Source organism: Crinia signifera, chromosome 9 (genome assembly GCF_055691185.1).
Source record: "Crinia signifera chromosome 9, ASM5569118v1, whole genome shotgun sequence".
NCBI lineage: Eukaryota > Metazoa > Chordata > Amphibia > Anura > Myobatrachidae > Crinia > Crinia signifera.
Genome location: NC_139225.1, coordinates 44,850,816 through 44,878,049, shown reverse-complemented (window position 1 = coordinate 44,878,049; position 27,234 = coordinate 44,850,816). Strand labels below are relative to the sequence as shown.

The 27,234-nt window shown below is 44.2% G+C and overlaps 2 protein-coding genes across 2 annotated transcripts in view; one reads left to right on the top strand and one right to left on the bottom strand.

The window, feature by feature from the left end:
• Positions 1-653: 653 nt before the first annotated feature.
• Positions 654-6,173, bottom strand: MARS2 (methionyl-tRNA synthetase 2, mitochondrial). Its single transcript, XM_083159027.1, has 4 exons — positions 5,967-6,173; positions 5,586-5,873; positions 4,698-5,032; positions 654-3,126 (listed from the first exon to the last, which is right to left on the bottom strand). Exons 2-4 carry the CDS (start codon positions 5,815-5,817, stop codon positions 2,002-2,004), a joined length of 1,692 nt encoding a protein of 563 aa, XP_083015153.1. The 5' UTR covers positions 5,818-5,873; positions 5,967-6,173; the 3' UTR covers positions 654-2,001.
• AIFM1 (apoptosis inducing factor mitochondria associated 1) overlaps positions 5,643-27,234 on the top strand; it is a 130,413-nt gene continuing 108,821 nt past the window's right edge. Inside the window, exons 1-3 of the mRNA XM_083159026.1 lie at positions 5,643-6,305; positions 22,751-22,887; positions 24,252-24,330. Of these exons, the coding sequence (XP_083015152.1) occupies positions 6,221-6,305; positions 22,751-22,887; positions 24,252-24,330 (301 nt within the window). The 5' untranslated portion in view covers positions 5,643-6,220. The remainder of the gene's footprint in view (positions 6,306-22,750; positions 22,888-24,251; positions 24,331-27,234) is intronic.

The window sequence follows — 27,234 nt, the reverse complement described above, 5'->3', positions numbered from 1 at the left end:
AAACAATTATAGTTTTTGCACAGAGGGGATCCTCTATGTACTATAATAAACACAGATTCCACGTGTGCGAACCTTATCGCACGTGGTACATATACTGTAATAAACAAGCAACCCAAGACACTATACCCCGTTAAACTACTTGTGGCAGGCAGAAGTACAGTTTACTAAACACTTAGGTATGATATACTTTAAAACACGTGGCTTTCACCTATTGTACTCCGGGTTCAGCGCTAGCACTTCCCGAACCCCGCACCGCCGCGGACCCGGCCTATCCAGCAATGGATAATACTTCCACCCTTTTGCTGGTATAGGTCGGGTCGCACGCCTGGTACTGAGTTCTGGAATGTGGAGCGGACGGACGTGCCCCCAATTGTTAATGGTGATTAACCTATGACCAGAGATACAATATGTGAAAAGCGCAGGTTACGTAATGTGTCCGCAACTGGCTTACCCTTTATACCTAACTACGTGCGAACAAAACGTAGCGCAGCGTAGCGTACCTATTAATTGTATGTTATACAGTTAAGAACCAATACCTTGATAAGAGATCTCTTCGCAGGACTTTGTCTCTAATTCTGCGAATATACTTTAAAGGACAGAGTCCGCAATGTACCTTATCGCTATTATGCGAATAACCAGACACGACCACTGAATAGAAGTAAGGAGGTTAGAACTCCATAAAAAGGTTGTATTAAAGTCCCTAATGGACAAAAGGGGGTTACAGAAATAAGAAATAAACAGGTATAACAAGTGATACAATATACTAACAATGAATGCTAACAAACTCTGCTAAGGGGAAAGAATACAATAATACAAGACACAATCAGCCAACGATACTACAAAGATAAATACCGTGAAATGCAAGCGTTACCCGTCTCACTCTAGTATGCGAAGCGCAGTCCGGTCAGAGCTCACTATCGTTCAGGAATGAGCGATAGTCCGGTAAGAAGGTCCAGGGAAGGTAATTGTGCCGAAGTGACCGAGCCTGCTCCGGGTCGCCTATCTTATAGGGTCAGAAGGGGGAGGTCAAAGGCCATTCTCATTGGTCAGAGATCATATGTCCGGTCCACTGTGATTGGAGGTTAGACGCTGTACCTGGTCTGACCAGGTGCAGGGGAGTGAACTTTAAGAGTCCTTTGTTTGGTGGTTTCGGCGTCAGCAAGGATAAGAACCGGTTTTATCTGGTTTCCTTTGTTAACTACTTACAACAGAAACTGTCTCTGGGATATGGAATATGTCCATAACTATCGGACAGTGTACATTGCGAAATATTCGCAATGACCGGAATACTTCGCATAATGAGCTGAACGGAACGGTACTAAACACGATATAGACAGGTGTGTGCAGGGCTAACTAAGCTATGTGTGGCGTTCTAAACCTTTTAACTATATTTCATTTCGTGTAAGTGTGTTATTATGAATTTATGTGTGATAGTATGTCTACTCTTCTGGTCCACATTGTCACACATACTCGGGTATGGTAACTTTATTTGCGCAACTCTGCGAACCAAAATGGCGGCCATACTATCACAAAATGGCGTGTGTGCACCTAGACTTCAACACAAGTTAGCTGTATTTACAAACACCATTGTTCAAAGAAGACATTTATCATGCCATTTGGCTTGTTCAAATTTACAACAATGCCTTTTGGAATTAGTTGTGCAATCTACTCTGGTAGTATGGTGAAATCTCTAACACCCAGGTGTGTCACTTATTTGTAATTATTCTATGCCTTAAAAATGGCTTCTATCTTCAACAATCTGTCTGCAGTTAGAAGTTAAAAATTTAAATAAATTGATAACTGATTTCACCATCCAATACAGCTGAAAAAGCATTGTATGAAAATTCAGTTAAAATATATATATATATATATATATATATTTACTTCGTTCCACGGTTTTATAACAAACATTTGTGCTGTGATTTAACATTTTATTAATATCTGCAATAACACATACAGTCTATAGAAAACTAATTTTTCAAATACAATATTCTCTTTAGTTCATATATGTTTTATCCTATCAATCTCCAGTCGGGGATACAAGAGACCACAATCAGGACCTAGAGCTTGACCCTGGAAGCAACATTTTTGCCCCCTTGCAGCTGTGAAAAATTGGTTTCCTTTGAGTGTTCTATAAACATTGGCAACACCAAGCCTATCTAAGATTGTTTTAGCCAAGCTCGGAACTGCAGGCTGCAGGAGGGTAGCATAAAGTCTTAATGCTTCAAGGGTAAGATACAGCACAGAATGCCCCCAGGCCTTCTCTTGTTCCCCCCCTTTAAGCAACTTCCATGGGGCCTGACTTTGGAAGAAGGCATTTGAACATCGAACACGACCATCAATTGCCTCCAGGGCTTTGTGCACTTGGAATAAATTCATAAATTTGTCTACCTCTCCTGGGAGCTCTTGCAAAGCTCCCAGTAATCTCTGGAGTTCATCATTTGCAGAGGGTGGCACATTCATATGCTGATAATGTGGCCAGGATTGCTGTGGATTAATAGTATTTGCCGTGCAGCGGTTTAAAAGCCCACCAAGAGCATCAGAAAGCTCAGAGTTTAGCAGCGTGCATACTGTGTTGTGTGTAAAATCACAGTCTCGGTCAGGTGAGCCATTGCGAAGCAAGAAATATCGTAATCCATCTCTTGTGTACTGCACAATACATTCTGCAGGATCTACCACATTCTGAAGGCTCTTTGACATCTTAACTCCTTCGCAAGTCCAGTGAGAATGAACAAACAAATTTGAAGGTGGGGGAAGACCAGCAGCTATTAAGAAAGCTGGCCAGTATATGGCATGGAATCGCAAAATATCTTTGCCAAGGAAATGTGTGGATGGGCCCCAAGGAAAAAAAGAATGATTTGGATATCCTGCAGCTGTCAGGTAATTTACTAGGGCATCCAGCCAGACATATATAGTATGAGATGGGTCAGAAGGCACAGGGATGCCCCAAGATACACGATTTCTCTGGCGTGACACAGAAAGGTCTGGTAGTTCTTCCTTCAGCCATTGTTGTACTATGTTAAGGAATGGGGAAGGGCGGATTGGGTCTGTTTGAAGCCAACAAAGAAGTTTAGGGCGTAGTGAAGATAGTCGAAACATGTAATTTTCTTCACTCATCCACTGTACCTTAAAGAAAAAAAAAGTGCAAGTTAGGTGAAAAATAAATAAAAGGAGGAACAGAAAACACGTTAACACTGGGCATAATGTGAGAGATATTATAAAAAAAAAAATATATAAAAATCTATCCGGTACTTGTTTCCTAGCACGGCGCCCATTGCATCGCATACCATAACACAAAATATCATATACGATGGTATGCGATGCGACGCGAGGTTGTACAAATGGCATAGGATGCGATCGTATACGATTTTTTATTGTACAGCCACCCTGATGGGTCCTTACAATGTTAAATGGCCCCCCATACCCAACGCCACCCCCACGATCAACGTCAACCCAAAGCGTGACGAGCGCAGTGAGCCCGCGAGGGTGGTGGTACGCGTCCTCCGACCTTTTCATACCCCCACTATCCACATCGGCGTGGAGTTGATCTTATATAGTGTGGCGAGCGCAGCGAGCACGAAGCGTGGCGAGCGCAGCGGAATACGAGCCCTGCGAGGGGATGCGCAATACATGTAAAGTAATCCGTCGGGCTCGGTGGCTCACTGCGCTCGCCACACTATATAAGAGCAACTCCACGCCGACGTGGATAGTGGGGGTATGAAAAGATCAGAGGACTCGTACCACCGCGCTTCGGGTTGGCGTTGATCGTTGATTATATATAACTATCAGTAGGGATATCTTAATAATTTGAATATACAATTTAAATGTTTAGAGAATGTAGTAATATGTGTATTTGTGTAGTGTGTGTTTTACTGCAAGAATATGGGCTATTGTGTAGAAGACCGTACTGTACAGTACTGAAGACAGAATGCACATATTATGGGTGTAGATCAGTTGGTCACCAGCAAGTTGTTAGACAGTCATTAGGTCAACATGCATTTAGGTGGACATGTGTCTAGGTCAACATGCAAGAAGGTCAACATGAGTCTAGGTCGACAGGGTCATTAGGTCGACAGTCAAAAGGTCATTTACACTGAGCGGCTTTCCCCATGCCCGGTGCAGTCAGCAGAGAGAGGGCGGCTTTGCATAGCGCAGTGCTGCTGGTATTACCAGCAGATGAACAGCTTTCCCGCCAGGGCATACACACTGGGCGGCTTTGAGCTGAAAGTGGCTTTCAGCTCAAAGTCACCCAGTGTGCATGGGCCTTTATTCTGTAACATTTGGGGATTGCAAAAAAGGTGTGAATGCAGTCTTTATGCTACTTTGCTATGAAAACTAGAATACTTTATATAGCACTTTTAGCTATTATTATTCTATGAGAATGTTAAAGGCATGCTTAAAATTTTACTTATTGACAAGTTATATATGACCTACAGTATGTAGCTTTATAGTGCGCAGATTGATATTAATGTTTTGAGATGTTCAAAAATAACAGTGCAGTAATTCACATTTTTTCAGGACATTATAGGGCCATTCCATGAAAATGAGAAAAAAAATGTCCCAAATGTCTCCATAGTGTCTAATACAGAATTATCATTAAAAATAAATTTGCTAAACGCAATAATATAACTCATAGGATTATCTTTTACATTGTAGTTAAGATTGTTCAAAGTTCCATTGTGCATTCTTTGCTTTACCTCGTGTCCACTTTCCAATGATACCCGTTTTTTGTTGCCTTCCAGGTCTTTACGCTCTGTTGTTTGTTCCTCACTTAAGAATGCCTCATCAGAGGTGCAATACCAACCCTGGTATGTACCTTTATAAATATATCCATTTTTTTCCAAAGTCTTCCAGAATTGACAGACTGCTTGTGCATGGCGAGGTTCTGTTGTACGCACAAAATCAGTATAGGAGATGGCCATTGCATCAAATATAGTGCGAAATTGCTGAGAAACTTTTGTACATAGTTTGTATGGTTCTGTGCCCAAAGAAACTGCAGCTTGCTGTACCTTGATACCATGCTCATCCGTACCTGTTCAAGGAAATACATGCATATATTCATCATTTTTTTTTTAATTATGTAGTTAGATTTACAAATCATGAGACATAGAAATTAAGTTAAGTTATCTGCTCAGAGGTGTATGTACATCAATGCTCTACTCTAAAGGTGCCCATACACAGTGCAATGATCGCACCCGATATGGGCTGGATAGCAATGCAACGCATACGTTTTGAATGCAATTTGCGTGCGATGCGATCCGAGGGCAGTACCAAAAGTATGTGCAGCACATAGTTTTTGTACTGTGCGATGAGATGCCCGCATGAGCGCTCATCGCATCGCAATTGGCACCTTTATACAATTCATCAGACTGCTCATCCCCATTGGGTCTAGTGCCTGGAGGATAATGATTTCTAGTCTTTCGTATTTAAGCCCCTGATATGTCTATTAAAATAAGTCCTACAGTGGAAGCTAAGTAAAAAAGGTGGAAAAAATTAAAACACCAAAAATCTTAATTTCCTGTATGACTAATTATAAAGTAGTTGTTACGTGCTTGCATACAGTGTTTATTCAGCGTTTATCTTACCAGTGCTCAGTGTCGTGTTCCTCCCACATAAAGCGGAGTACCGGTGCTGCACATCAGCCAGTAGAGCAGAATAGACGTGTCCCAGGTGTGGAGCTGCGTTAACATAGAATATCGGGGTGGTGAGCAGATGGGGCCTTGCCCCGGCGTCTCCGTACCCGGCACTTCTCACAAGCGGTAACAAGCTGCTCCGTCGCAAACTACGGACACTTCGCCATTTACCAAAACACCACATTTTACCAATGGGCTAATCATAAAGTAAATGCTCGATTCTTCGATGCTTGATTCAATCTATATATATAGCGTAAACATAATACAGAATTCAAAATACTTGCTATTTACTAAGCTTCACATGGACCATAAATCGGTGATTCAATACTCGACCTGCTGTTACGAGGAGCGATACCATTTATGGTTCGGTTACCGGGGAGCAAGTTAAGCACTTTGCTTGTAAAATACTTAATTTGCAGAGAGCGGTGATTACTTTGACAGCGTTCTTGTCAAAAACACACGTTTCCAATTCCAACCTTGCCGCTTGCCCTTATTAAACATGGCTGCGCTCTGTTACCCACACCACCGGAAATCGTAGGGAAGACGAGTGACGCCGGACGGTGGCAGTGTGACTAGGTTATGCTGTTATGGCGCTCTCCAGGGTTGTCTTGCTAGGGCTTCGAGTTGTCCATGGCGGAGTTCAGACTAAGTGCAAGTTGCGGTCCAGGAGCAGTAAGTACAATAACAGGGTCTGGGAAGCTTTCTGCTTTTTAGTTACTGTGATGCCTCATGATTTATGAAGTTTGTTGCTGATGTATTCGTTTGCCCTTCAAGTATATCTATCTCTGTTATCTGCTTAGAATGAATGCTGCCACCTGTTTTTGGATTGTGACTAAATAGTGGGATATTGTAGGAAATGTAATACTGATTATTAGGGGACTTTGGCTTCACCAGCTTAGTGCAATATACAGAAAAAGTTTGTGCCAGCAATTAGGGGTCTATTTTAATTTCCCTGTATTGGCAAGCAATGGAATGTTTAAAGTGTAACACTAGCTAAATGGGTAACAGGGGGTTTATTTTATATTGTTTTCAGTTTTGTTTGTTTTAATGTTATTGGCATATCAGCAATGCTGGGTACACGCTTATAACGATTGTCAGTTCCATTGGACAGGCAAAATCTGTAGTGCTGTTGGCGGACACACACACACACACACACATACATACACATTGCGGCTCGTCTGATTGTCAGTTCCATTGGACAGGCAAAATCTGTAGTGCTGTTGGCGGACACACACACACACACACACACACACTGCGGCTCGTCTTTTCTCCCCAGCCTCTGCACAATTGTACACTTGCTGCTGAGACTGTGTGCTGCAGTATAAAGGGCCCAATACCCAAAACAATATGTTTGACCCCGAAGTCTGATGAAATTTCCCTTGAACTCCCCCTGGACCTTCCTGGGAGTGATTCCATCCAATTTTGTACTTTGCTTTCTTTTTCGCAAATATATCTCATGCGATTGATCAAACCAAGATAACTCCCCTTAAATATATCTTATGGTATACAATTGTACCATAATGTAGCCAATACACTAGGGCCATATTGCATACAATCCTTCATTTTCGACCGCATCTGTGGGATAAATGGAAAGATTGTATGCATGAATAGTCAAATGCAATCGGCGGTGGGTGGTGGTGGAGCAGGGACTGGTGCCATGGAGCGCAGCGCTGATGGCGGTGCTCAGCAGCAGCAGAATTAAAAATGGGCAGCTCTCTCGGCTAATCAGCAGCTAGGCCATGCTATTTATGCTGTTTTCATGCATTGTGATATGTCGTTGGAAAGCTTATGACTTTCTGAATACAACTATGGCAGCTGAAAGCACTGCTGGCGCGGTCCCAGTAAAAAAGGGGCATGGCCAAAGGGAAGGGGAAAAAATTGCAGGGGTTGTGGGCTGTGTGCTGGATCACAGGCTGCTGCTGCCTCTCTCCCCCGCTCAGCACACTGCACATCATGAACTGAGCGGGGGAGAGAGGCTATTCTGTTGCGGCAGTCTCACCTCTCTACTCCCACTGCCCGGTCTCTGCAGTGGAAGAGAGGGGGCCAGACTCCTCCAACAGGCCACGGTAAAAGCTTTTGTAGCTGCTTGGAGAAGTTTGGGGCTGCTTTTGGGGGCTCGAGAGTACTCCTGCAGAGCAGTTCAGCCTGAAATTTCGAGTCATACGACCGAAGGGGTTAGAGGCCTATAAAGGTCCATTAAATGAAAAACATTTTCACTTCTGAGAATTGCATAGGCATAAACTTTTGGCCTTAAGACTTGGATATATCTGATGGGTTGCATTAGGGAGCTAGAGGGACTGGAAATGCCAGTCAAACTTCCTATGACATATCGCATGCACAATTCTGATAAGATCGCTGATTAGGGGCTCCTATCCGACATTCACGGACCGCGGATCCGATGGAAAACACAAACGATTTGACACTTTTTAAATTCTATATCTTCCCGAAACATCGAATAAAATTGTTGTAGTGAATGAGGGGCTTAATTCCTGTGGTGTTATATGCTGCCAGTACTTGGACTATAATGCTGCTGTGCCCTGTAAAAAAGGTTGCTATTGTCCTGTGCTGTCCTTTGCTGTAAAAGGACACACACTGCACTGTGTGCTTTGTGTAAGTTGAATTTTTACCTCCAAATAAATGCAGGGGTTCTCCCATGTGCTGTGTATGGGTGCTCTGCCCTGTGTTCACTCCATTTAAAAAGTAGGTACTTGTTTCCTAGCACGGGGCCCATCGGGTCCATCGCATATCTTAACTTAAGGTATGCGATGGGACCAAACTGACCCGATTTCGAGGGTTTTTTTGAGGTTTCCCGACAAATGTAAAATCCGGTCCATCGCATGCCATTATAATGGAATGCGATGCGACCGACCCGATTTTACATTGTAAGCATTGTACAGTATGTAATGTTAAATTCCTAAGGGTTTTTTTGAGGTTTCCCGACAAATGTAAAATCGGGTCCATTGTATGCCATTATAACCTTTTCATACCCCCACTATCCACGTCGGTGTGGCGAGCAGACGCGTAATACCTGTGAAGTAATGCGCGTCCCCTCTCGGGGCTCGCCACGCTTCGGGCTCGCTGCGCACGCCACACTATATAAAATCAACTCCACACCGACGTGGATAGTGGGGGTATGAAAAGGTCGGAGGACGCGTACCACCACCCTTCGCGGGCTCACCGCGCTTCGGGTTCACGTTGATTGTGGCGTTAACAATGGGGGGGGCGGGACTTCCGGTTCCGGCGGGCATGTAGTGAGCCGCAAGCCACAGCAGCTCCGTGGACGGTGATCGGGGCGGCACCCCAGGATCACCGCTGAGCGGTCACACACGAAGGACTGTGTCCCCATACCTCCAGGAACAGTCCCCGCTGTATGGAGAAGTATTTGTCTCCAATGCCAGGACGCCAGCAGCAACGGAACACGATCCAGCCAAAAATCAAGATGGCGGCCGCAGCAGCTAAGACGCCCAGAGCGGGGCGCGCGGACCCATCCAGCCCTCAGATGCCTGCACTCCACTCGCAGATGACTGATACCCACATCAGCAGCCCTCTCACCCCCACACCAAACCAGGACTGCGCGGAGAACACAGGACAGCAGTCTGCAGCCTCATACCAGGAGATGGTAAGAGCAATAAGAGACACTATCACTCCCATGTTTCAGCAGCAGGCAGACACATTTTAAGTCCTCTATAGAGGAACTCAAAGGACACTTATCTCAGCTCACCCACCGTGTATCCCACAATGAATCACAAATAGGGACTGTATTCCATGAAGTGCAAGAATTAAAAGCACATAATGATGCATTACAAAAATCCTGTCATATGATGACTAATAAACTGGACGACCTCGAAAATAGGTCAAGAAGGAATAACCTGAGGCTAGTGGGGCTCCCAGAGGCGGTAAGGGGACAGGCACTGCAACACTTCATAAGGAACACTTTGCCGGAATTGCTAGATGTGACCACTGACTGCAGCGATATGGTCATAGAGCGGGCACACCGCCTAGGCCCAGAGAAGGAAGGAGCTGGTAACAGACCCAGAGTGGTAATTTTCAGGACATTAAACTATCTACATAAAGAATTGATGTGGGCAGCTTCCCGCAAAGTGAAGGGCCTGATGTGGGAAACACATAAGTTACACCTATTCCAGGACTACTCAGCTGAGGTCACCAGGGCCAGGCGGGAGTTCTCAGTGATCTGTACCCAGTTGATACGAGACAACAGGAAATTCGCGCTAATGTACCCGGCCAGATTACGGCTGTTTGAGGACGGCAACTTTAAAGATTTTTCTACACCGGGAGATGCACAAGCGTATTTAAGAGCCGGAGAAAGAGATAGCCCAACAAGAGAGTAAATGGAGCAGTTACTAGAAGTATTGAGACTATGTATAACCACTGAGGGGTGGAGGACCGGTAATTTGGGCTAAGAAATACAAATAATTGTAAAGACTCATCTAGCGGGGAAAATCCGCAAGATATGTGAAAAAGTCAGATGTTACACCTTTGATTCGTTTTGCATAGTCCACACAACAAAACCTAAAGGAGGGATACATGGACTTATGTGTAGAGATTTTTGTTTATTTGGAATGAATATTGGGGTGCCGACCCTTGTCGTTTGTCCGGGACGTTTATAGCAGATTTGATGTGCTCTGAAAGGAGCCTTTTTTCCCGGAAGTCCGAAGACAGGCAAGATATTGCCGAGGAGAAAAGTTTTCTCCGAATTTCTGTGTTTAGTTATGACCCTAGGAATGGGGTTGGAGTTACCAGTTTGTGTTTTACTATGTTCTGTAGGGGTTGGGGATGTTGGGGGAGGGAGGGAAGGGCAGGCAGGAGGGAGGGGAAACAGGTCTTGGGGCGATCTTGCAAAGATATACTAGAATTGGGATAGGATGACAGCTATGAGAGTATGCTCGTGGAATGTCGGTGGGGTGAACTCTCCTATAAAGCGTAAAAAAATACTACTGTATCTCAAAAAACAAAAAGCAGATGTTGCCTTGTTGCAGGAGACGCACCTCACCGACACAGAACATGCAAAATTGGGATCGATGGGCTATGTTGTGGCAGCTTCTGCCTCCTATGGATCTAAAGCGAGAGGAGTTATTATATTAGTCAAAGCCAAATTAAATGCGCAGATCTCCACGGTATACGTAGACCCAGAGGGCAGGGTGATCATAGTGAAAATGCAAGTGAACAAGGAACACTATGTCATTTGCAATTTATATGCTCCTAATTCCTCCTCAAAGCAGTTTTACCGCAAACTAATGTCTAAACTTTATGCACACTCGGATTCAAGACTGATTCTGGGAGGTGATTTTAATATGGTGGCCAACCCATTGATGGATAGGTCGTCCTGCCCGAGAAGGCCCCCTTCACAACCAGCAATAGATATCAAATTTATTACAGAACAACTGCATTTAATAGACTGCTGGAGATTATTATACCCTACAGATAGAGATTATACGTGCCTCTCAGCCGCACACGGTACATTGTCACGTATAGACTACTTGTTGACCTCCTCTTCCATGATGTCGGATATTCTGGATGCTGGTATAGAATCAATCTGTCTATCAGACCATTCTTTGATCTGGTGTGACATAGCCACATCGGTTGATACGGGAACACACCGCCAATGGCGATTCCCAGCGTATCTGTCCACATCCATCAAGTTCCGCAACATGTTGGAGGCAAAATGGGAGGAGTATATACACAACAATGCAAACCAGGACTCAGACCCATTGTTACTATGGCAGACGGCAAAAGCAGTTTTAAGGGGGGAGATCATGTCCTTTGTTGGCAAATATCGTAGAGACAGAACAACACTTATTCAAAAAGCACAGGAGGAGCTAACCATGACCTTCGCACACTACGAAACACAGGCCACTGAGGAACATAAACAGAACTATGTTAAGGCTAAAACTCATTATGATTCACTATTAGCAGTAGAGGCCACGAAGTGCATGTCCAACTCCACATTCCAGTTCTACACGCATGGCAACAAAACAGGGAGATACCTGTCTAATTTATTTAGGGGAACTAGAACTTCGGCCGTGGTGGCTTCTCTCAAAACTCCTGAGGGAGGCATAACACATAAAGGAACAGAAATTTTAGAAGTCTTTAATAAGTTTTATACCCAACTATATAGTCAGGATCATATTGATAAGGCCAAAAAGGAAGAGTTCTGGGAAAAGGTAAGGCTGCCTGGGATCTCGGACTTGCAAAAGGAAAATATAATAGCCCCTATCACAGATGAAGAGGTCAAACAAGCCATAGGCATGTTGAAACCCTTAAAAGCCCCAGGGCCGGATGGCTTCTCGGGGGAATTTTATAAGATCCTGGCCCCAAGAATTGGGGAAACATTGAGAAAGGTATTTAACACCATAGTAAAGGGCACGCGGGTGCCATTATATTTCAATTCTGCTATTGTCAAGGTGATACCTAAACCGGGGAGGGACAAGGAAGATCCGGGAGCTTACAGACCGATCTCCCTATTAAATGTTGACTACAAGTTATTAACTAAAATTATAGCGGAGAGGCTGAAATTTATCCTGCCACAGATAGTAGACCCAGACCAAACTGGGTTCATTTGTGGTAGGCACTCAGTGGTAAACGTTCGTAAGGTTTTAACAGTGATTCAACATGGAAGGGGGACAGAAAGCCCAGGTGGCCGGGCAATTGTGTCTATGGATGCGGAGAAGGCCTTTGACCTGGTCACCTGGGACCATCTATTTGAATGTTTAACTAGATACGGATTCCCGACTCCTTTTGTAGATCTAATTAGGGGTTTGTACTGGCACCCGCGGACCCAAGTAGCCTGTAATGGATATGTCTCTGAACCGTTTGAGATACAGAGGGGCACCAGGCAGGGATGCCCCCTGTCCCCCCTACTGTTTGCCTTGGTCCTGGAGCCACTGGCGGTTGCCCTGCGCGACAGCCAGGACTACAGAGGAATAGACGTGGGAACCACGACAATGAAGATATGTCTTTTTGCCGATGATATGCTTTTGTTTGCCTCAGACCTGAGAAATTCGTTGCCAGCCATTTTAGATTTGATCATAGCGTTTGGCTCATTTGCAGGCTACAGGATCAACGTGGGCAAGTCCGAGGTCCTGAGGGTAGGGGGTCCAGACGAGATTTGGGAGGGCTCCCCGACATTAGATAAATTTAAGGTCACAAGGGACTCAATTAAATATTTGGGCATTAACATACCAGGAGATTTAACTAAATTATATCAACTAAACTTTACCCCTATAGTAGACAAAGTCGTTGCCATGCTGGAGAACTGGAATAATCTGCCACTGTCTATGATGGGGAGGGCAGCAGCCTTACAATCCATAATATTCCCAAAGCTGTCATATTGCATCCAAATGTTACCCATAAAGCTAACAAAAAAAGATATAGCTAAATTAAATACTAGTTTTTTCAAGTTCCTATGGCAGGGAAAGAAACCAAGAATGGCTAGACACAAAACATTTATAAAAAAGGCAGAGGGAGGGTTGGGAATCCCAAATATTGTAGCATTCACTCAGGCGGTGTTCCTAAGATATGTTCTAGACTGGTTACACAATGGTCAATCCTACACGCATAAGGCTTCAGAGGAGGAATTGGTAGAGCCGTACTCGTTGGCGGCGCTGCTGCATTTACCACGAAAGGACATCCCTGCGATGGTTCTGCAAAATATACTATTTAATGACACCTACGGGATGTGGACCCAGGTAAATAAAAAACTAGGTAGAAGACATACTGTTACTAAGTTTATACCATTATTGGGTAACCCAGCATTCCCTGCGGGAATGAACACGGCAGGATACCGCAGATGGAAAGAAAAGGGAATATTGACTATAAAAGATGTGTTTGATCCGGGAGGCAGGGTGATGTCATTTCAGGATATTAAGGATAAGTACTCAATCCCAAATAGAGATATGTTTTTATATTTTCAGGTTAGGCATTACATACAATCGCTGTCACCCCCCATGGTAAACCCTGAACAACCAGATGCCTTAAAGTCAATATTTGTACTAAGCTTAACTGGGCCTTTCAGACTCCGATATATATATACAGACCTTCTCCCGGTACAACCGGAGAAGATCTGGACTGATGCCATTGCGCACTGGCAACGAGACATACCAGAGGTGACTGAGATTGACATATTTCTAAAACCCATGGAAAAAACGTTGAAATTACTCCGATCAGCCCAGATGCAAGAGGTACACATTAAGACTTTACACAGGGCATACATATCCCAAGCTCAGAGGAGACACTACGCCCCCGGGGAAACGGGGAGATGCCTGAAATGTAAGGGCTCAGGAGCTGATTTTTACCACTGTATGTGGGATTGTGGCCGCATAAGAAAATTTTGGGACAAAGTGATGGGATTCATAAATGAAATATGCCACTTAAAATTGACCAAGGACCCCTTAGCCATGTTATGTGCGAATTTTGCTAACTGGAACCTACAGGGCCGTAAAACGGCTCTTGTTCCTTTTCTGACAATAGTAGTGACAGTGGCTAGGAAAACCATACTAAGGAATTGGACAGTGTCTTCTCCCCCATTCCTTCACTCAGTCAAAACGTCCCTAATAAACCTTTTACACCTAGATAGGCGAGCCACAATCCCACATGTAGAACAAGGGGTTAAGAAGTTTATGCACAAATGGGGAGTGTATATTGACACACTGGATAGTGAATCCCAGCAGCGCATTTATTCGCTATATGAAGGCACCACTTGGTACCTCACCAGATCGTTAAGCAACACCTAGATTGAACCCAAGACCTGACTGGAAGGGGGAGGGAGGGAGGGAGGGTTAGAGGGGGGTAGAGTTGGGGTTATAGTTTGTTATAGATGTAATGATTATACAAGAAAGAGAACAGTAAAATCTCAAGGTATTCAAGGCATAAAGTTTTATTGATATGTTTAGATTAACATGACATGACAATGTATGTGAAAGATGCTATACATTCAATTTCTTGTTACTACTTGATTACTGATGAAAAATAAAGAAAAACGTTTTGCAAAAAAAAAAAAAACAATGGGGGGGGCATACAATGAAAAATGGGGTCTGGGGGGCATTTAACATTGGGGCCAATGTAAAATTGGGTCTCAGGGACCATTTAACATTGGTTCCAATGTAAAAAAATCGGGTCGGTCGGGTCAATCGCATCGCATGCAATTTGGTTGCATGCGATGCGTTTGACCCGATTGCATACAATTAAAATCGGTGGCGCCGTGCTAGGAAACAAGTACCAAAAAGTATTAAAAGGGTTCCACCTGTGTTCTGTAGGGGTGCGCTCCAATGTTTTTATTTTCGCACCATTTAAATAATAAAGGGGTTCCAGTGCAGCCATGTGCTGTATTTGTGCTCTGCCCTGTGTGTGCGCTCCATTTAAAATAATTATTAATGGGGTTAAACGCATGTGCTTTATTGGTGCTCTGCACTGTGTGTTTTCTCTATTTAATTAAAGGGGTTACATGTGTGCTGTATGGGTTCTCTGGCCTATGTGATCACTAAATTTAATTACTTGGACTCCAGCCGTGTGCTGTATCGGCACTTTGCCCTATGTGTTCCCTCCATTTTAACTAACATCGTATGGGATACTGGGAATAGTCTCAAGACATTGGGTATTAGAGGGTATCCGCAGGCGACAGGCACATCTATAACTTTGAAATGGGTGTACTGGCTCCTCCCCTCTGATTCCCCGCCCATGAACCAGTTTAGAAAAATGTGCCCTCAGGAGAGGATGCACACCTGCTGGAGCTCCAGAGAGTTTGTCTTCAGTTTTTTTTATTTTATTAGGTACTTGTTTCCTAGCATGTTGCCCAATTTTTTCATCTTATGCCTTTGCATCGCATCGCATTGCATGCCATATAGCCGCATACGATGCATGCCATGCGATGCGATATGATTAGGGTGCTTATACAATAAAAAATCGTATTGGGGCTGCTTTTAACATTGTAAGTTACAATGTTAAAAGCAGCCCTAATACGATTTTTTTTATTGTATAAGCACCCTAATGGGTGCTTACAATGTTAAATGCACCCCCATGCCACCCCCACTATCAACTTGAACCCGAAGTGTGGCGAGCGCAGCTGTACGCTCGGACCTTTTCATACCCCCACTATCCACGTCGCCGTGGAGCTGATTTTAGATAGTGTGGCGAGGGGACGCGTATTACTTTACATGCATTCCGCGGGGCTCGCCAGGCTTCGGGCTTGGTGGCTCTTTGCACTTGCCACACTATATAAAATCAACTCCACGCCGACGTGAATAGTGGAGCTATGAAAAGGTCAGAGGACGTGTACCGCTGCCCCTCGTAGGCTCGCTGCGCTCGCCACGCTTCTGGTTAGCGTTGATAGTGGGGGGGGCATTTAACATTGTAAGGACCTATCTGGGTGGTTGTACAATAAAAAAATCGTATGCCATTGTATGGCGTACAATGCCATACAATTTTTTTTTTTTTGTACAACATCGCGCAGAGTCGCATCACATACCATATTTAGTCTTACGGTATACAATGCGATGGGCGCCGTGCTAGGAAACAAGTACCTTTTTATTATTTTGGGTTTGCTGTGTTGAACTTCACAACCTTCCTGCTTTGAGGGAAGTCAGGAGAAGGGTTAAGTTGCAGGCCTCTTAAGGTACTGAGCTGTCCCTGCTGCAGGATCACTGTCCTGAGTGGGTTGTTGGCATTGCGCTACAGCGTTACACACCCCTGACTCAGTCTGAAGACGTCATTGGTGAGTTAAAACGGGGTCCCCACAGTGGGTTACCCCGGTTCATTTGTGCGGCAAGATTGCGGCGGCGGCCCTGCACAGGGGCTGCGCAGACCCCCTGTCACAGACTGGATGCTAGGGACAGTCCCTGGGCCACCAGGGCAGTTCCCATAAAAAGCGCTGTTCAGGTGGGCGATACTGACAGCCAGCACCAGTATAAATATTACTATAAGCCCAGTGCCATTGCAAGGGGCGGGGCTTACTCGGAGCGGGGGGTTCCATCCGTGTGCTGTATTGGTGCTCTGCCCTGTGTGTTCGCTCTATTTAAATAAAGGGGTTCCAACTGTGGGCTGTCGGGTGCTCTCCCCTTTGTGTTTGCTCCATTTAATTAAAGGGGTTCCACTCGTATGCTGTATTGGTGCTCTGCCTTGTGTGTTCGCTCCATTTAAAATAATTAATAATGGGGTTTCACACATTTGCTGTATTGGTGCAATACCCTGTGTGTGTTTGCTTAAAGGGGTTTCACCCGAGTGCTGTATTATTGCTCTGCCCTGTGTTCGCTCCATTTAAAAATGTAATAAAGGGGTTCCACCCATGTACTGTCTGAGTGCTCTCCCGTGTGTGTTCGCTTCAATTAAATAATAAAAGGGGTTCCATTGCATCTATGTGCTGTATTGTTGCCCTGCCCTGTATTGCGCACCCATGTGCTGTAGGCATAATTTATCACACGTAAACCCAGGGGAGCTGCAGGAGAGGGAGCGGTAGCAGTGGGAGAATAGAAAACAAATCCTATTAAAAAAATTGGGCGGCCGCTGATTGGCTGATAGTCTTTTGAATAGGATTTTTTCGGATCAGATCGGATGTCATACCCTACGCAACTTGGGCAATTTCACCCGATTTCTCTGCCTTATCCTCCAGAATCAGGTGATATTGGGCCCAAATCGTGTAGTGTATGGTGGCCTTTACCCCCGCGGAGTGGAAGAATTCGGAGCCAGCACTCACAGTAGAAGTTACAAATAACAGCATCTGTACCCGACAGCTGTTTCAACTCGCGTCAACCAGTTTTCATCAGGGGTTACAGGACAATGCAGCAAACACATCTAAATCCACCAAATTGTGCCAAAACTATGCAAAATGCATCTGCGGGTCATTGCAGCTTCTGTATGGAGCACGTTGGTTTCTGATTGACAGACTTGGTGGAGCTGAGTAGTGCAATCGACGGGTGTCCCTTGAATCTTCCATATAGGGAAACCCATCTGGAGCTGTCGGTTCTGGGCAACTTCACTACAGAAGGCAATGGGTGGGGAGAGGAGAGGGGCAATCAATATATAAGCGTGCCTGTGTAATGAGAGTTGCAGGATACTGGATGAGTGTTACTTAGGGCCTTATTCTAGTTCACTCTTTCTGACAAAATCCTTCCTATATGGACAAAACCATGTGCACTGCAGGGGGGGGGGGGGGGGGCAGATGTAAAATGTGCAGAGAGAATTAGATTTGGGTGAGTTATTTTGTTTCTGTGCAGGGTAAATACTGGCTGCTTTAATTTTATACTGCAATATAGATTTCACTTTGAAGTAAAACCCCACCCAAATCTAATTCTCTTTGCACAAGTAACATCTGCCCCACCTGCAGTGCACATGGTTTTGTCAATCTAAGAAGGAATTTGTCAGAGTGAACTAGAATAAGGCCCTTAGTGAGGGATCCACTAGTTGGTTACGGAGCTGGAGAGTACATACAAACTCCAAGCTCATATTCACTGGTCCAAAAGGCCAAAGTGCACATACATAGAACAGCATCATAGTGAGCTGATAACAACATATGTCATATCCATGTGTGTGTGTGTGTGTGTGTGTGTGTGTGTGTGTGTGTGTATGTGTATGTATGTGTGTGTATATATATATATATCTATATCATTAAAAATGAATAATGATAAAATAAATTTTGCATCTAAAGTCACTTTATACCATAGGATTGGGCAATTCCAACCATATGGTATGGGAAGCTCCCTTTATTGGTGGCCAGTAAATATGAAAATGTTAAGGTGTTGGTACTCACGATAGTGTCCCGCTAATTGGATCAGCTGTTGTGGTATGTGAACCAGAGCTCGACCGTATCACGGGAGCTCTGACAGGCAGGGGTGATACCTGTATCTCTATGGAGAATCTCCGGGCTGCGCTGCTGTTAACACCGATGGCTAGGTTGGTGTGCCTGTGTAATATGCGCAAGGGAGCACAAGCTTATTCTCGGCGGCAGAGATATATCATATGCTTTCTGCCGTGGATCTCCAGTCTGCCGGCTCTGCTCGGATCCTTAGTGCGCCAGGTGCCACTGCGTTGCAGGGGCTGTCTTGGAGGTCTCCAATGAGCTGTTAACTGGAATATGGATATACCAAATGTTGTTTCAGGTAACGGCAATATGTAGGGGAGTCGGACTACCTCAAATCTCTGGTATGTGGCTCACTGAGATTATTGGTGCACCGGGTATAGCTGATGGTAAACACCGTTTAGATCAGGCATGTCCAAAGTCAGGCCCGGGGGCCAATTGTGGCCCGTGCTGTCACTTCAAGCGGCCCACATCCTCCAGCTGGAAGCGGGCAGAGCATCAGATGTGGGAAGCACAGCACAGGACACTAAAGGTGGGGCCCCGGCGAGCGCGCCTTTACCTTGCTGTCTGCTGCAGTGAGGAGGTGCCGGCCTCCACAGTCAGATGTGTTTGGCGTTCTACCCCTGCTGCTGCAATCGTATATCACCCTACTCCACAATCACAGTGACAGCAGTGTTTGGGGAGGGGGGAAGCTTGCTCCTGTAACATGCAGAGCGGAGGAGGGCAGCAGCGGGAGCCCAAGCATCTCCTGTCCTTGCAGTGCCTGCTTTGCCTCTCCTTCCTCTGGTTTACACAAGGGGCTGGGAAACCTACAGAGAAGGGAGGGGACAGAGTGGGGGACATACAGTGAAGGAGGGTCAGGCTGCGGGACATACAGTGAATGGAAGCAGTGATGGCCATTCAGAGAAGGGGGAGCAGGGGCAGGCTGGGGGTCATACAGTGAATGGGAGTCATACAGTGAAGGAGGGTCAGGCTTCGGGACATACAATGAATGGAGGCACTGATGGACTTTAAGAGAAGGGGGGCAGGCTGGGGGACAGAGTGAATGGATGTAGAGTTGGGATCATACAGTGAATGGGGGACATACAGTGAAGGGGGGGCAGGCTGGGGGACATACAGTGAATAGGGGCAGGCTGGGAGAAATACAGTTAAGGGGCAGGCTGGGGGACATAGAATGAATAGGGGCAGAGTGGGGGACCATTCTGATGTGATTAATGATTCAAAGAATGTCAGGCTGAATGGTTGGCCCCCATACAGTACATTTACACTTCACCAAATCTGGCCCTCGTCGCAAAAAGTTTGGACACCCCTGGTTTAGATGATAGGTGAGCACAGCAGGAGGTCTGGTCAATGCGTTTCGTCCCTTTTAACCAGGGACTTTTTCAAGACTGATAGCCATGAGGCTTGGGAACCCTGTATCTGATACCATGTGTATGTATAAACCCCAGAGTTGTAACCAGTGGTTTTAGGCCAAGTCTCTGAATCCCTCTCTGCCATTTCATCTTGGATGTCTAATCGCCACCTCAAACTCAACATTTCCAAAACAGAATTCATTATATTCCCACCAGCCAAGAGCATTTATCATCCTGATATCTCCATAACTGTTGACAACTCAACAATCTACCCTACCCACAAGCTTACAGCCTCATTTGTGCCCCACATTCAATCTGTCTCTAAATCATGTTCTATGCATCTAAAAAAACATATTCAATATACAATCCTATTTTACACAAGGCACTGCTAAATCTCTAATCCATGCACTCATTGAGGGGTATTCAATGCCGCAGCGAGCGGCCGGCGAGGGGGTTAAACAGCGAGGATTGCTGAAAACCAGCGATCCTCCCTGTTTAACCCCCGCGCCGGCCGCTCACTCTATTCAACGTTGTGTGGAAATCCTCGCCGTCACAGGACGGCGAGAATTCCCCAAAACTGCGAGACCTGCGGCTGCTGCAGAAAACTTGCTGTTTTTAGCCGCGGGTCCCGCTGCTTCTGGAGCCGCATCCGCCAATTCCCCCTCGCTCAAAAAACGGAGCGAGGGGGAATTGGCGGATGCGGAGGCTGTGTTGAATGCTGTCAGGGTGAGTGGTGACATCGAGCAGGAAGCCCTGCTCGCTGTCGCAAACAGCATTAAATACCTGCCATTATATCCCACATTGGTTACTGCAATAGTCGCCTTACTGGTCTTCCTAAGAACACTCTCGCTACGGCAATGCATTTTGAATGCTGCGACTAGGCTGACCTTCCTAGCAAAGACGTTCATTGTCCCTTATTCAGATCTGATGCTGTACAAATTTATTCTCAGAATGGGCAAAACCATGTGCACTGCAGGTGGGGCAGATGTTACATGTATAGAGAGTAATAGAGTAATTTAGTTTCAAATTAAGTGAATAGTTTTGCCAAACTACTGAAATTCCACCATGTTGTCACTGCTTTCATCTGATGAAATCGGGCAAAGATTGTCTTCGGAACTGACTCTCTGAAAATGCTCAGGTCCTTGGGTGTAAACCCTTTGGTGCCAAGAGAATTTGCCAAAATAGGTGTGAAAATTGCCAAGCAAACATTTTTGTTTATCATAATGACCTGTAATGTTTACCTTTTTATATAGGAGGTAGTCAATCCCCGCTGCTATACCGACAGGGGAAATAGAAGCTGGTGCCTATTCAATGCTGTAAGATTGATTTACAATTTCGTACACATGGGTGAAAGAAGACAATACAATGTGCGTAAATAGTAGAGGAAGAGGGGGAGAAGGGAAATAATCAGGGATAGACAGGGTTGACCTGATTCTTAGCACACTTTGAGTGGATGTTTGTTGTTATGAGAGTGAGTTGATGTTCTATGTAGGGTAAAGATGGTAATGTACACAATACAAATGAAAAATAAAAATTGTAAAATAAAAATACTAATTATTTCCCATATGTGTAGCTGTGTACACCATCTGTGCCCAGCTGCTGTTATCTAATCTGTTTTCACTATTACCTTCTAGTGGTTTGTTTGAGAGCAAAAGAGTATATAAAAGCATGTAAAGGTATTTAGCTACATTTAAAGGGACAGTAACCTGAATAACTGGAGCACAATTGTAGTCCAGGGTTGCTTAACCCATATCTCTCATTGTCTATTAAGAGGGTATGTTGAGTCATTAAAGGGACAGTAACCTAGACTCCATCTTGGGAGATACAATTTTTATTTTACAATTTTTATTTTTCATTTGTATTGTGTACATTACCATCTTTACCCTACATAGAACATCAACTCACTCTCATAACAACAAACATCCACTCAAAGTGTGCTAAGAATCAGGTCAACCCTGTCTATCCCTGATTATTTCCCTTCTCCCCCTCTTCCTCTACTATTTACGCACATTGTATTGTCTTCTTTCACCCATGTGTACGAAATTGTAAATCAATCTTACAGCAAAAGTCAGTGCCCCTAAAAAGAGAGTTATCTTTTTTCTTTTTCTTATTTATGGTTATCCATAACTCTAGGGAGCACCACCAACGAGTTAATATATAATATTTATATTGTTATTTTGATACAGTTGGTTTATTCACTTTGACCTTATTGTACAGTCAGTGCAAGCCATCTCTCCTCTTTTGAAGCCTATTCAATGCTGTAGTTTCTGACAGAATTGAAGGCGGAACACTACAAAACAGATTCGACTTTCAAACCAGTTTTGAAACTTTGTTTTATGCACAAATAAAATATATTTTGTGTGTATTTCATGTGGTTGATGTGTTTTTACAGCATAAATGCAAGATACTTCAAGATACATCACTGAAAATAAAAATATTCTGAAATACGGAATAATCCGTTATCCAAAATCCTTCTGGTCCCGAGCATTTTGGATAAGGGATACTCAACCTGCAGGTATTTCGCACATCTCAAGGTGTGCACACACGGCAGGATATGCTGTGAGATGCGATCTGATCGCATCGGAACTCGCATCGCACTGCATGCATGAAGAGGGACAATTTAGTCTATATAGTGCAGATCTGCACTATATAGTCTTGCCTGCCCTCTCTATTTCACTGCAGATTTGCGCTCACACGGGAGTGCGCATCGGCTCGCAAGCTCTAAAAAAGCATGCGATATGGCTTCCGATGTTCACTATATCGGCAACATCGGAAGCCATATCTTATCGTCTGTACACACTATTACACAGATGGCACTCAAAGGGTTAAACCTTGATGGCAATTTTAGAAATCCAGTTTTGGGTTTTTATTTTCCTAAACAATGCCTGACTTTCATGTGTCAAATGTCTGCTGGTTGCTAGTTGAAGAGATCTTTGTTAATACATAATCTCTTGTTGCAGGTACTTTACTTCAGCGCTTTTCTTTCCCCAATCATCAACTATTCAGAAATGCTGGTAGTGCTGCAAAGGTTCAACCATCTGCAAATGTTTTCTATGGCTTATTTGTGGGAGCATCAGCACTGGGAGCTGGAATCTACGTGAGTAAAAAGTGCTTTACATTTGTAGGGTTTTTCTTTTTTTTTTTTTCTTAATAATGTGATAATTCTGCAAATTATGATGCCTAGTATAAAATTCAGATGTATACATGCCCCAAATTTGAAGCAGTGCTTACTCACTTTTAAAGTTTATTGCATGATGACCCTAAGCTGTCCCCAGGCATTGCGATGTTGCATCTTCATAGAACCTTGCATCCTTAAACATCTGGACTATGTTTTGGGTCACATACTTATGGTAAAAGCTTGATGTTGGAAATGGCCATTTAATATGATTATCTCTAATATTACCACCACTTTAAAATTGAGACCACCTGCACCTGCTTCCTCCTCCACAACAAAGTGGCCCATTTGTCATATACATAGCTCTAGAGCTGAAAGATTTTTTTTCATGAATCACTAAAACTGATGCAGGATTTAAGACTCTGGTCCAGATTCATTAAAGTAAACAAGCAAGTCATTTGGTGTCTGAAACAAACCATGTTGCTATGCAAATATGTTTATATTGTATCTCTGCAGGGTGAATAGGAGCTGCATTGTATTTAGCCCACAGATGTTAAGCTGCCCCTACATCTAAAGATTTATTGTCCGATCTGGCTGCTTGGAACAAAAACCTGGTAATGGATGAGAGCAAATGACCGTTGACCACTCGCTTTGAAATGCTCGAAAACTGCCAAAACCTGTCATTCAAATATTACCAGGTTTTTGTTCCAACCAGCCAGATCTGACAATTAAATCTGTAGATGTATGGCCAGCTTTATGCTGTGTACACACGGTGAGATTTGACATTAGATTTTGACTATATAGTCAAAATCATATGCAGATTGCACAGGTTTTTTACCTTGCGCTCCCGATGCATGCTCCTGTGACATCACAAATCAAAACCCAGATAGACAGGGCAGCAATAACGATATAGTGCAAATCTTGTATGTAAATAGTAGAGTTAGCAAAGATTGCATAGCACTCGAATCCTAGGTCGAAAAGTATGGAATCTCACTGTGTGTACACACCATTAGACAGCATTTGATTTCACCCAAATATATAGCGCTCTCTACATGTTACATCTGCCACACTTCAATGCAATATGTTTTTTTGCCGATTTGCATGCTTTGCTAATAAAGCTGAATCAGGACCATTACTTGTTTATATAGCAGTGGTATGGCTATCCACATAATTTGAATTTATTTTTAATATAACTATATCGTGTTTTTTCCCTCTAGATTTTTTTTTCTCTTTTTCACTCTCCCCCCCCCCCCCCCCCCCCTATAGTTAAATTTTTTTTCAAAATTCAATAAAACTAGATAAAAACAAAAATGTGTTTTTTTCTGTTTCCACTATTTCTATATTAGCTGTACAGAACGCTCCGCAGTGATAAATCCAGGTTTCATGACCGGTTATCTACTTTCAATTCCATCAAAGAGCGCATTGGTGAGTTTATGAACTATGAAGACATTTCTTAACTTAAAACTTTAAAACTATGACTTTTTGGGCGGTATTCAATGAGGCTGATTCGCCAGGTTTTTATGGCGAATTTGTGCTGTAAGGCGAATTTCTGACTAAAACGGTGAATCACCCTATTCAATGACCAGATGGCGAATACATTTGAAGGTTTTTTTCGCCATGATTCACTGAGTAGCAATCGCTATCTTTTTATGGTGAAGTGGAAGGTGAACTTTTAAAATAGTGTTTTGTTTTTTACAATTGGTGTCAAATCTGGAATTTTATTCTGAGGAGGGGCATGCTATTTTTATTCATGTGCTGTAAGCACATGAATATATATTTAATTAAAAAAAAAAAATTATATATATATTTATATTATTTTTTTTTTTTTTTTTTTTTTTTTACACAGACCAGCCAGCAGGGGGCCGGAGCCGAGCCGCTCATTAGATATTCATATATTCACTTCACCCGATCATTACATATGCATGATTGGGTGTAGTGAATATACCCGGTCCCCTGCTGGCACCCCCGGGGGGCAGCCTGTGCTGCCTGGCTCCCGGGGAGCCCACCTCCCCCCCACAAACGTTCTGGGGCAGGCAGGGAGACTTCCATCTCCCTGCCTGCCACCATCCTCAGGCTCCCTGCGGCATCCGCCGCAGGAGCTCAAATTCGCCAGTCAGGGGCAGCAAGCCCCTGACTCGTTGAATACCGGAGCCGGCGAGGCACCGGAACGCAGCGAGCAGTGGCGAATGTGCAGCGAATCCTAAACAGGATTCGCTGCACGTCGCCAGTATTCACATTGAATACCGCCCTTTGTGTAGCGTAAAAGGATTGGGTAACCTGGACACTGTGGGGTATGGGGAAAATATACTCTTGTAAGCTATTCGCTAGTTAGGGTTGTCCAACCTCTTGAGGGAATAATGAAGTATAGCAGTGAGTGCTCAGCCCTAAGGAGTTTGTGTAGCATAGATAATTTAGCTCCTGGAATGATGAAAATGGAGGTCATGCTGCAAGGCCACACCCATTGTCAACATTGGCTCCACCCCCTTTTTGGGGAGCTGTGGCTTCGCTGTGCAAAAGTTTCAATCCCCAAAGCTGGAGAGTTGACTATTGCAGACCGAAAACGGTATAATCAAATAAGCTTGATAATACTCTAAATAAGGCATTCCCAACCTCAGTCCCCAAGGAACACTAACAGTGCAGGCTTGATCACAGGAGACTTACTGTATACCGCTTTTACACCAAAAATCCCGGATCCGACCCAGCATTTGGAACACGGATCCAAGCCAGGTCGGATCTGGGATTTTCACCGTTTACACGGCGGTGCCTACCCCAAGCCCTCATCCAGGAGGTGAATGGATGCCGCACATAGGTATCCATTTACCTCCTCCTCCGCTGCTGTTTGCAGAGTACAGCAGACAGCTGTGGAGGCTGTGTGTGCCCCCCGTCCAACCTGCGGACGCTGCGGTCTGCAGGTTGGGATTCCCCCATTGATGTAAATGGGAGCCGGGTCGGATAACCCGGTGTACCAGTTTACACTGCCCTCTATCCAGGTCAGGACCTGGGTAGAAGTCCTGTGCAAAGGGACACTGCTGGATCCATTTACACCACCGCTGACCTGGGTTTTTGCGGTGGTGTAAAAGGGGTATTAATTAGTACCGAGTTATTTTGATTTAATCATCTATGCTAAAGCCTGGATATCACTAAAACCTGAACTGGTGGTGCACCTTAAAGACCATGGTTAGAATTGGACAATCAACCAAGATTGGTCTCTGGTGCCAGAGATGGGCTGAGTTTCAATCAAGCAGCTGCTGGGATGGGGGTAGTCAGTCCCTTCAAAGAACAGGAAAAAAACACACCTGGTGGCAGCGCTTAAAGAAATACAAAATTGAACAATTGATTAGTATAAAAACAGATATTTACTAGAAAAATGAATAAAACACATACAATAATCTGGTCTCGCAATTGTAAATAGCAAGCAATGGATTTAGGTAAGGAAGCTTGAGAGCAGGTAAATATTCACCATGAAATATCACCGCTGGAGGAGGAGTTGTGGGGCCGCATATCAAATGATCCAAGGTAAAAACCTCTCTATTGTGTGCAGTAGACAGATTAATGCTGCTGGAGAATGGAATCCAGAGCAGCGTCCCAGGGACTTCAAAATGGAGGAGTCCTCTCTAGTTTGCGGTGTGAGGAGAAGGGAGTACCATATGGATGAAAGGCACACTTGGTATTTGCTCAAAGATGGTAGACCACAATAGTCGATCCAATAAACTGGAATAAATGTGCAACACCGATGCATTTCGCTACTAACCTGTAGCTTTATCAGAGGAAGTAGAGCTGGATTGCTGGTTTCTGCAAATGGGAGACCTGATTATTGTATGTGCGTCAATTATTATTCATTATTCTAGTAAATATCTGTTTTTATACCAATCACTTGTTCAATGTTTTATTTCTTTAACCGCTGCCACCGTGTGTGTTTTTTTTTTTTTTTCGTGGTTGGGAATGCCTGCACTAAGTGCTCTGAATTACCAGATTACTTTGGGGCTGATTCAGACCTGTTTACACAGGTTCAAATTTGTCCCGTCCCCAATGGTGGTGGACTGCCCATAGTCGCTCATGCACAAACCCCCAGAGCGAAAGCAGCCGGTGAATTTTACACTTGCCAGGACATTTGGTAAATAATGGGCAGCGTTTTAGGTCACCGAGCAGGTCTGAATCGGGCCCTTTTTTCCAAGGCTTGACATGGCTTTCTTTGTTCGCCATTCTACAGGCATGGTGCCTCTATCCACTACCGATGTACTCGGCATACTCATCATTTCTAATTGCAGTTAACGTGGATATAAAAGTGTTTTTAAACAAACCTCATGTTTCTAACGTATTGTGTTTGAC